At 40.4% G+C, this 11,647-nt stretch overlaps 1 protein-coding gene across 2 annotated transcripts in view; it reads left to right on the top strand.

Annotated features, from left to right (window-relative positions):
• Positions 1 to 576: 576 nt before the first annotated feature.
• slc6a1a (solute carrier family 6 member 1a) overlaps positions 577 to 11,647 on the top strand; it is a 28,612-nt gene continuing 17,541 nt past the window's right edge. Inside the window, exons 1-12 of one of the 2 annotated variants that reach the window (XM_084099708.1) lie at positions 577 to 743; positions 1,013 to 1,358; positions 1,457 to 1,588; positions 1,869 to 1,969; positions 2,090 to 2,199; positions 2,304 to 2,436; positions 2,675 to 2,809; positions 2,890 to 2,993; positions 3,379 to 3,503; positions 3,614 to 3,726; positions 4,213 to 4,344; positions 4,425 to 4,527. In XM_084099708.1, coding sequence (XP_083955834.1) covers positions 1,124 to 1,358; positions 1,457 to 1,588; positions 1,869 to 1,969; positions 2,090 to 2,199; positions 2,304 to 2,436; positions 2,675 to 2,809; positions 2,890 to 2,993; positions 3,379 to 3,503; positions 3,614 to 3,726; positions 4,213 to 4,344; positions 4,425 to 4,527 — 1,423 coding nt within the window. In that variant the 5' untranslated portion in view covers positions 577 to 743; positions 1,013 to 1,123. The remainder of the gene's footprint in view (positions 744 to 1,012; positions 1,359 to 1,456; positions 1,589 to 1,868; positions 1,970 to 2,089; positions 2,200 to 2,303; positions 2,437 to 2,674; positions 2,810 to 2,889; positions 2,994 to 3,378; positions 3,504 to 3,613; positions 3,727 to 4,212; positions 4,345 to 4,424; positions 4,528 to 11,647) is intronic. The other variant, XM_084099709.1, reaches the window with a different exon arrangement.

Raw genomic sequence — 11,647 nt, 5'->3', positions numbered from 1 at the left:
TTTTAGAATAAATCAAAAAGCTAACTAAAAAGTAAGTTCATGACATATATTCTGGATGGACTGAAAATGTTGAAAATGCTTACCACATATTTCTGGTCAAGACTGCGCTGTGTGCCAGGACATTTATGCGTCCGATAAAAGATAGTGTCCCAGACTTTCTTCCTCTGAAGTGTGCTCAGTTTCAGATGAGGAATGATCACCTGATGCCGTGTCAGTGGCTTCACCTGTTCTGCTCCTCATCTGCCATATTTATGATGATATATTTTGGTATGAAGTGGGCTGGGTTTGAGGATTGCAATTCTTCTTCAGAATGAGCAATGAATGCATTGAATGAATGAGTTCATTTGTACCTCGTGGCAGCCCCAGATGTGTGCGAGCAAATTAATGAAACATGAATTTTGTATTAAATTCCAAAATGTTGGTAATATTTTACTGAGATCAGAATAATTTTCTTTGTGTACGATGTTAACATATGCACATAAAGGTAAAGCCTGACCTGAATATGTGTGTGTGTATCCGTTGGGGGGTGTTGACTTTCACATGACATTGACGCTCTGTAAATGTTGAGTAGCTGCTGATCTCAGACAGGATTCAGCACCAGTGCGTGTGGACAGCTCCCGCAGGACCGCTTTACATGGACACAACACTCATCTCTGGAAGTTTACAACTCAGAGAGCAATCCACGGACACCTCGCTGCATGACACACGGACACATTCCTTTTGGAAAACAGTCACAATTCACTGTGAGTAGATGGAAATGATTTTCAATGTTTCACTGATTTGAAAATGTTCAAGTGTGTGTTTATGTGCATGCATTACAATAGTAAATACATCAAAACATAGACGAAAAAACATAATTGAGAAGCTAGATCGTTCTATCGAAAAAATATATATTTAAATTGACTGTCATGAAAGACAGTTCTGTCTCAGAGACGGCAGATCTCTTAGTGTTTGTGTGTGTGTGTGTGTGTGTGTGTCGCCTTCGAATTCAAACCGCGGACTGCGTTTGCAGGGGGCAAAAAACAAGGATTTCGTGTGATTCGGTGTCTTCAGGTTAACCGAAACTGTGTCGAGTTCGATCGGGGGTTTGTGTGGATCTCTACTGCTGTCTGAAATCAGAGACATGGCGACAAACAACACCAAAAACACCGATGGACAAGTTGTGACGGAACTCAACGAGATCACAACTAACGACAAACCCAAATCAGAGGACGCCAAACCAGAGAAGAAGAAGAAAGACATTCCACTCAGAGAAACTTGGGGTGGGAAATTTGATTTTCTGCTGTCATGTGTGGGCTACGCCATCGGCCTGGGGAACGTGTGGAGATTTCCTTATCTGTGCGGGAAAAACGGCGGAGGTAAGAGACGCTTCTCCAAGAGTCTGAGTCTGAGATGTTGTGCCAGGGTGTGTGTGTGTGTGCTTTGGTGCTTTCATGTATTTCTGTATTGTTTCCAGGGGCTTTCTTGATTCCTTATTTTTTGACGCTATTTTTTGCGGGAGTTCCTCTGTTTTTTCTTGAATGCGCTCTTGGACAGTACACATCCATTGGCGGCCTCGGGGTTTGGAAACTAGCTCCAATGTTCAAAGGTATATCATTTCTATTCAGCAAAATACGAGCTGGTTTCTTGAAGTGTGTGAGTCCTTCAGTAAATGCAGTAGATGAGTAGATTTAAATGCATGGGTCATGTGTTGTAAGTTTGATATCTGTTGTTCTAAAGATGCTCGCAGATCTTCCAGTTTGAAAACAAATGATCTAATAAGGCATCTATAATGCTGGATAAAAGCCGTACTGTATATGCTGGCTTTGACCAGGTGGTTCACATTCTGCTTTGAATGTAAGTTATAACACAGTCTGTCATAACTACAGGTGTTGGTCTTGCTGCCGCTGTTCTCTCATTCTGGCTGAACATTTACTACATTGTCATCATTGCCTGGGCCATTTACTACTTATACAACTCCTTTACCACTGTAAGCATTCCTCGTCACGTGTGCTTCCATATATATATATATATATTGGCATGTTTAGGTAATTATTCTGGGGGTTTTTATTAAATAAAAAAATGTAAAGCATTGTTCTACTCTTTGTAGGCGCTTCCATGGAAAACTTGTGACAATCCATGGAACACAGACAGATGTTATACAAACTACAGCATAGTAGACACCACCAATCTCACCAGTGCTGTCATGGAGTTTTGGGAGTAAGATTTGATGAAAAAATGGATGTGCATGACCTTCTTTGACCTTTGTACATTAAATTGTCTTGTTGTCAAGTGTAATTGTGTTGCATGATGTGCTTATACAGACGCAATGTGCATCAAATGACCGATGGCTTAGAAAAACCTGGTGAAATTCGTGCTCCACTTGCAATAACACTGGCCATTGCCTGGGTCCTCGTGTACTTCTGTATCTGGAAAGGTGTTAGCTGGACTGGAAAGGTGAGATGTCTTTGTTGGTCTGACTTCAGGGCTTCGGTTTGGAAATTGAGTGATAATCGTAATAATTTCACTGCATTAATTGTAAAGCACAAATGGTTGCAATAAACTGTGGATCTATGAGTTTCTTGTCCCGTGAAAGCAATGCACAATATTTCCTGCAGTTTCTTTTTTTACAAGCATTTACATGCTGAGCAAATACACGTTGGGAATATCTGATAGAGAAATCAATGTTTTGCAGGTCGTTTACTTCTCTGCCACCTACCCGTACTTCATGTTGTTCATTCTGTTCATCCGTGGAGTGTCCCTGCCTGGGGCTAAAGAGGGAATCTTGTTCTATATCACTCCTGACTTTGAGAAGCTGAAGGAGTCTGAGGTAACTTCACACGTTTAATCATTCAGACGAGATCCAACAGACCCAGTCTAGCTGATAAATAGCTTGATTTTCCGTCTTAGGTTTGGCTGGATGCTGCAACACAGATTTTCTTCTCCTATGGTTTGGGTTTAGGCTCCCTTATTGCTCTGGGCAGCTACAACCCTTTCAATAACAATGTGTACAGGTATGAATGACGCAGTGACATGATCTTTTTAAAAATCAGTTAGTATAACCTGACCCTGTTTCAGGCCCCTAAACTTTGATTTTACCTCGAGCATTTCTTTTTTGATGCTGTGAATAATGTTTGCTTGCAAATGTGAACAAGCCAGCCTTATAACTGTGACTGACTGTCATGATGTTCCCTGTCTTCAGGGAATTTGAGTGAGTTTGTATGAATAGTGAGGATTAATGTCAAATTAAACAGTTGATTCTGGATTTGGCTATATGTCGTTTACATAATCCATCTTCTCCTTAAATGCCAAATTGATGTGCAGCTTCCAGGTCAGGTGTGTTTTATAGATGCTTATAGCACATTTGAAGACAGAATCCTTTCCCCCTTTTTTCTGCAGGGATTCTATCATTGTGTGCTGTATAAATTCCTTCACTAGTATGTTTGCTGGATTTGTGATTTTCTCTATTGTGGGCTTCATGGCACATGTCACAAAGAGACCAATAGCTGATGTAGCTGCATCCGGTAATCAATTTTACATAATATTTTACAATATTTCACTTTTTAAGTAGTGTTAAAATCTAGACATTTCTTTCCGATAACTGAAATGCTTTGTTTTTTCATGGCTTACACAGGTCCCGGTTTGGCATTTTTAGCTTACCCAGAAGCTGTGACGCAGTTACCCGTCTCCCCGCTGTGGGCTATTCTCTTCTTCTCCATGCTGCTGATGCTGGGAATCGACAGTCAGGTGAGAATATCTCATATTCAAGCTCTGACCTAGAAACAGAAGTGAACGGGATCTGTTTGGTACTCCAGCATATCCGTGGCGGTGTCCCTGGTGGCCACACAAGGAAACATAAGGAGTATTAAAAGACTTAATTAGCCCTCAGCCCAATACAATCTTTTGATGCTGATTTCTGCCTTTATGGCTTCAAGATTTTAAACTGTTGTTCTTTATTCCTTAAGCTGGAGTTTTGGTATTGTTTAGTGGCAATGTTCAAATAAAACCAAACTGAATCCCAACCCTGTGGGTTGTGTTGGTTTTTATTGTTGTTAGTTTTTGGGAAGTCATAAAAAAGCTACAATCTGATTGGATAAGCCATGTTCAAAGTGTAATAGCTAATACACACACACCTGTGCTCATAGGTTTATTGAATGCAACAACAAAGAGCCATGAAAAAAGTTTGCCATATAAATGCAATATAACAACCTCACTGTTGACACTGTCCTGCAGTTCTGCACAGTGGAGGGCTTCATCACGGCTCTGGTGGACGAGTTCCCTCGGGTGCTCAGGAAGAGGAGAGAGATTTTCATTGCATGTGTTTGCGTTGTGTCCTACGCCATTGGGCTGTCCAATATCACACAGGTAATCAGTCTTGAATATGATGAGGAGTGATTGCAGGCTACAGGGACTTAAATGACACGCTTGTGTTTCTCCTGTGTTAGGGTGGCCTCTATGTGTTTAAACTCTTCGACTATTACTCAGCCAGTGGGATGTGTCTGCTCTTCCTGGTGTTCTTTGAGTGCATCTCAATCTCCTGGTGCTATGGTGAGTCCTTTTTCCGTCCTGTTACACTGCGTCTGTGTTTTGCATTGTGCTCAACCTTTGCACTGTACAGCATTATAAAACTGGACAAATGGTGCAAAATGAATGTGTATGTATGTATGAATGTATGTGCAAAGTTTTATTTTACCATGACAATAAATCTTGAATTTTGAATAGACCAGCCAATTAATGTGTATTGTTGGTACTCAACCAGAATAATACTTTTACCGCCGCCGTTCCCACGGCCGTAAAATTGCGGGTGTGCATTTGCTGACTTTTATCACTAAGAGACTTTGAAAAGTGTCAGTTTATTCTCTCTATCGCGTAATCTGCCGCCGGCAGATTAATAATCCTTGCATTAATAATATAAAATGCATTAATAATATAAAAATTACTGTAGTCCATGTTTGTTCGGGATTTGAACCCGTGTCATCTAAAATGATCGAAACCTTGTTCTACCACACCATGACTTTACTCACTGAGTAATACCCAAAAGTTCGTTTCTCCACCAGTGTGTGTTCGCTCACACGAGCGAGAAACACTCTTCATTCGTCTCATTCCTCAATAGAATACTAAAAATAATCAGCTTCATTGCACCTAATTATTTTTGTTATTAATTTGTTTTTGTTTTTTGTTGCGGTGCTGCACCCCCGGGGAATAGGCTTCTGTTGCCCACCGACATCTACAATATGAAATATAGGCTATATTGTTGCCGTCTCTATTTTTAACTTTTTATTTTATTTTTCTTTATTTTTTCTATTCTGTTTACCATAGTTGTAGTATTTCATCCTTACTGTTAATTGACATTAACCCCACTTACATTTCAAAATGCGGCAATTGCTGCAGTTTTGCACAATATCCCTTTGCGCCCCCTGGCGGTCATTTCGTGAATGACTTTGAAATGCGTTTATTTTTACCGCTGTGGTTTTTCCGTGCCGGCTGGCGTTCTCTGGTTGACTACCTACTGTATGTAAGGAAACAGAATTGAGTTACAAACTGAAGTTGGTAACCATCATAAATTCAAAGTTGTGACAAGGATGACAAAAATATTGCTTAAGATTGTCATTTTCATTGATATTGACATGTCATTCAATGAAACTGATTTGTCATTCATTCATTTAGTCCCTCTCCTTCAGCACTACATTGGCCTTGGTATTTCTATTATATTACTCAAGCTCTTTTTTCCTGTCATTTGGGATTGCTACATCCCCACTTCCTTTTCTCTGCCAGCTTCTTGTCATTACTTGGTTATGAATTAGTGTTTGATGCTTCTGCCTGCAGATGCTGAATGGTCTCATGAGCTTTCTTCTGGAGTCTCTGTACCTTGAGTTACTGACATTGTTAAAGGACAAGATCGGTATTTTACACTTAAAGCCCTGTTTACAGATCGTTTCTGATGAAATAGAACGGTTAAGATTAAAATTTGCACACATGCTGCTGTCCCGAGAATTTTAGGTTTATTTCGCTTTCCCCCCCACCTCCACAATGGCAGCCTATGTGCACTGGAACAATCCTTCATAAAACGCATTAAACTTTCGTTTACAAAGACGTGAAACTCACAGAGTGGTCAGGGGTGTTCACTGATATGCTCACACAAAAATCGCTGCAAAAGATGCTTTCCAACAGGTGTTTTACCATTCGTTGTAAAACTGTGGATCTATTTTTCCAAACGTCTCACACCCGTAGATTCTTCCGTTGAGCGCTTGAATAATAGACACTCCAGCCCAGTTGGTGGCGATAATGCACCTTTGCCAATTGCAAGCAAACCACTGGCATTTCATTGAATACACAGAAGAAGCAGAAGAAGAAGCGGCGGAGTAATACCGTACCTCACACAGCTCTTCCCATACAAGTCAATGGAGTTGGACAAAAACTACGATAAAACCTGTTGGAAAGCATCTTTTGCAGCGATGTTTGTGTGAGCATATCAGTGAACACCCCTGACCACTCGGTGAGTTTCACGTCTTTGTAAACGAAAGTTTAATGCGTTTTATGAAGGATTGTTCCAGTGCCCATAGGCTGCCATTGTGGAGGTGGGGGGGAGAAGTGAAATAAACCTAAAATTCTCGGGACAGCAGCATGTGTGCAAATTTTAATCTAAACCGTTCTATTTCATCAGAAACGATCTGTAAACAGGGCTTTAAGTGTAAAATACCGAACTTGTCCTTTAACTCTGTATATGTCCCCCGATATGTCTATTGCCATCATTAGTGCTTTTGCTTTCCCTCTGTCATCAGCCAAGGCCATTGGTAGGATTTCTCAGTGTTTTCCTCCTTTGCTGTCTGCTAGTTTGACATTTCAGGGAGGGGCCTATTTTTCCATGGATCTTCCTGGCATTTTTCCCATTAATCCAATCTGTCAATCAGCAGCTGCCTGGGAAATTGTATTAGCTAGTAACGTGTCCGATATACAATGAAGCCTTCACAATTTTGAATCCAGTTCAATCCTTTCTGTCCTTATCATGTTTGCCCGCTTTACAACCATCCTATCACAGGTTTTTTTGTTGTTGTTTTTTTGGTTGAATGACATTTCAGAGGACATTTCATTTGATCAGAGGAACTCAAATTTAAATCTTTGTTGTCCACTCAACAGTTTTCCACTGAGCTGAGGGTCCGCAGACTCCACAGGACTATATTACATCTAGATTCTCAATATGATTCTCTCATCTCGTTAAGTTTTTTTTTTTTCACTTCACTGTTTAATGGGTAATTTTGCTCAAAATACATTTGCTTTGATGCTTTTTAGTGCTGCTTATTGTTAGCACTCTTAACAATCGCCACTATATCAGTGCAAATAAAGCACATGCTGTAGCCTTGGTGCTTCTTTTGGTAAGAATGTCTTCCAGTCTTTTGCGAATGCACAATTTTCCTTGTCAAGTCAAGTCAAGTCACCTTCATTTATATAGTGCTTTTAACAATATGAATTGTTTCAAAGCAGCTTTACAGTGATAATAGGTAATTAAAGTAACAGAGATTGTTTTGGCTTTACAGCAGCTCTAGAATAAAGTTATTGTCCAGCTAAAGTTAGTTTTGATTAATTGATTCACTTCCGTTGCAAAGATCATTAGTTATTAACTTAGGGGCCGCTAACACACCACCGTTCTAACAGAAAACCATTAACGCGCTCCGGCCACTCATCTGCACAAAACAGTGCCTGGTGGCTCGAGAACGCAACTTTGACTTTGTACACCGTGTCATTCCTATTTTGCACCCGCGCACAGCGGACTTTTCCCTCCACAGAAGCACGCCGGTAAACTTGGGAATGAACTTGCGCTCCCGGGGGCGGTTCCGGCGCAAACATTCCCTGATGCTATTTTGCAGGTTTAGAAAACAATTCCGCCACTGACCAGGAAAAACCTAGTCTAAAGTCAGTGGCGTGTTGCGCATGTTATTCATGCTATTTTAAGGGCGCATGCTTAGCCATAATCAATGTAGCTTGTGCACAACGCGCATACACTTTGGTTCTCTCATCTACACAGACACAGCAGTTCTCATTTTTGCAAATCATACATTATTAAAAGGAAAAATATTAACACACGAGGGAAATCATTGTTGTGGCCATGAAGATGTGAAAATAGGCATAAATCTAGCTTACACATTTACCCAAATTATTAATTAAGCCTGTTTAACCGAAGCTAATTTGGGTGTGTTTCTCCATCCCCAATGTCACTTCTCTGTGTTTTACGGCCCTGACGAGAACATCGGTCTCCTCGGCTGTGAACCGCTCCTGGCGTGCGTCTGGCAAATCCGCCGTTATAATAGCAATCCGCCAGAACAAGCGCGCCTGCTCTTAAAGGGAATGTGAGATGTCTCTGATTAGTTTGTTTCACGTTACGCCCAAACCACACCTATGAGTAATGAAGCGACTTCAGACCAACCCCTTTTAGATTTGCGTCGGGCGCAAGAATAATTGTGACCGATCACGGAAAGTAGGGACACAAGTCGGTTCTGGGGCATTTTGAGTTATTCACAGATTCTGAAAGTGTAGTCTCCAAGCTTTCCAACGATGTGTAACACATGGAAATCTGATAATATTTGGAGAAGTTGTGGCCATTTGAAGGTAGGCACTCAAAAAAGCTCAAAGGGGAGAAAACAGCCTCTAAAGATTGTGCAGTTCTCACCTCTCTCTCCTGCTAGGAGTGACAATAGGGCTCATTTACATCTCATTTAGATAAGCCATACCCCCTGTAAAGCTGTAAAGCACAGGGGGGAGCAGAAAGGTCAGGAAAATGTGCCATCAAAAAAAAAAAAAAAAAGTTTGCAAACAGGTAATATATAAATAAATGTCTCTTAGCATCTACCGATAAAACTGTATAGGCAACTCTTGTGTACACTGAATAAAAAATAAGATAAACTCTAGACAATGTTCAAATCAAAAACAGGATGTGCTATGTGATATATATATATATATATCCATACAGTATGAGTAGGCTATGAATCCAAGTATGAATCAGAATCAGAATAGATTTTATTGCCATTGTCAATGAAAGGTTTCACAGACTAGGAATTTTCTTCGGTGTAGCCTACTCGTGCAACATGAAACAAACTTTTGCTAATGATAAATAATAAGCAATAAACTATGGAAATAGGCATAGGCGTAATTTGCGGGTGGGACGGATGGGACATGTTCCCACCACTTTTTAAAACATCTCGCGACACGAATGTACCAATTCTACAAATAAATAAAACATCTCCAGTTAACTGGCATAGCATTCATTTAGTTCATTTTTTAAATAAGATACTAGCGCTGAAATGTGTTTTTTTAATTAAGTGATCAAAGTGCCTGTTGCCGCTGCGATCAGTGGCGCAGATACAGTGTTTTCTCGTGTGGCTCGCGCACACACCGCACTGTCTTCACTCGACGCGCGCTTCAATCCGTTGCGTTGCGGATACTCTCTATTCGTTCTTTTGAAACCACAAAACATAATGCAAATGTTTGCGTGTCCCTGCTTGATATACAACTACTGATGAACATAATCGTTTTGATGAGAGAAAAAAACTATACAAGAAAAAAAAAACTATACAAGGGCGGATTAGAACCACGAACCTCTGACACGGCTGGCGAAAGCTCTACCACTGGACCATTAAGATACACATTGGTTACATAGGCGGATCTATATATTGGCACTGACAACATGTATTAGGCTACATCTCATTAAACGACAAATTAAACCCCATGTAACCTACTATTTAAATCGATTGCTGGACATCGTAATGTTATTGCCGTCCATCTTCATTGAATTGAAATCAGATAGAGCCGGCCAGAGCGCTGCATAATAAGTAGCCACGCCGGCTTATTCAGTATGGAAATACACACCGACGATGACACGCCCCTACTGCGTGCTAGAATCTCCGAAAAACAAGCCGATTTCAAACTCAAAATGTACGCTTTTAAATATACCAATACTGCTATCTCAAACATGGAGAGGCTTCTTCGTGATCTCAACTAACAGATTCTGCAAAAAAACGAAAATCACCAATTTTGAAAAAAAAAACGCTTCTTTCTCATTTTGCTCGAAAGTTGTGCTGCCGACTTGTGTCCCTGGTTCCGTGACGGGTCACAATTTATCCCGCCAGTATAATAGCAACAGCGCCCAAGACCCGCCCACAAAGTTACTTGCGTTTTGCGCTTGATACTTGTGTTTCAGATCGTTAAAATAGGGCCCATAATGTGTTATGTGTATGCTAGGTCAAAGAGATGTGAGTGCAGACTAAGTATCACTTCTTTAGCTGCCCATTTCGCTACTTCATCTGCAAGTCTGTTTCCATTAGCCTCATCCGATTCACTGTTTTATGACCAGCTACTTTAATGACAGCAAGTTTCGATGGTTGCTGTGCTGTACTAATGAGCTCGGCCACAATGTTATGGTGTGAAATTGGTTTTCCGTAGGTTTTGAAATTTCTTTCCTCCCACAATTTGTCAGCAACCTGTGCAAATGTACAGTAGGGCCATGAATAACAGAAGTTTTACTTTCAACGTTAAATTAGCAGTAGCTAACAATATAGCCTCATAGCCTGAACGGCGTTGGGCAGTCATGTGTTGAGTAAAAATGTTATGCATAATGGCTCCTACCCAGGCCCGTCACGACAAGGCAAGCAAACCAAGCAATTGCTTGGGGCCCCGAGCTGGCCTGGGGCCCCAAGACAATGACTGGTTAAGAATAAAATGCAACTACAAACTGTGTGAGCGCCCCTTTGATAGTCAATGCAGTAAAGTGCAATGACACTGTTATCGGGATCCCCCTCAGTAGTCGCTGACAGCAGCCAGCCAACTACGTGATCTCTGCTGCCGGCAAATACAAAACCTCCTCGGCAGTCATCATGAAGCGAAATTATGCTTCAGGAAGCCAGAAAAGAAAGAAGAGAAAGGAAGAGGGGGATAAGAAAAAACAAGATAGTGGTAAAAAAGTGATAAATTACACTGGATAAAATAGCTCTACTTGTCTTGTACAAATATGTTTATGTTAGCTATCTGCCTGACGGCAAATGCTGCTTGTAGCGAACAGTTAGTGCAACTTTTTTTTCGAATGGACGGAATATGGTTACATACTGTAATATGTTTTTTAACGGGATAAGGAAGACGCAGATCTGTTCCAGAATCACTGTTTATCGTATTTAATGACATGACATTGCTATAGCTTTATAATAGGTTTTGATGAAAGTGGCATAGCATGCTATACTAACTATTCCACCGTGATAATCTATTTACCAAATGGGGGTTAGGAAAACCACACAATAAATTCTGTGCATCAAACATTAGCTCGGGATGTCTGAAGACAAGAATTCCAAGGTACTCGAATGTTAGTGAAAAAAGTTAAAAAGCCTTTATTTCATTCCTGGCTTATTTTAAAAATTGGTGAGAAGTACACCTACGCGTTGCGGCTACATGCCTTCATCAGGGTGTGTACAACAAACAACGTCTCAGTTCATTTAACAGCAGCTAATTACTCAAAGCGTAAAAGTATCATCATAAATATAATGCATGAGAAAAAAAAAGAAAGGAAGAGAATTCAAAAAACATCTCACACAAAAGTAATAGATCATGAAAATATCATCATACATATAATGCATGAGAGAAAAAATAAATAAATAAATAAATAAATAAAACAACATCAAAAACATTA

Source organism: Abramis brama (genome assembly GCF_963993115.1).
Source record: "Abramis brama genome assembly, chromosome: 22".
NCBI classification, from domain to species: Eukaryota; Metazoa; Chordata; class Actinopteri; order Cypriniformes; family Leuciscidae; genus Abramis; species Abramis brama.
This window is presented reverse-complemented; position numbering and strand designations above follow the sequence as displayed.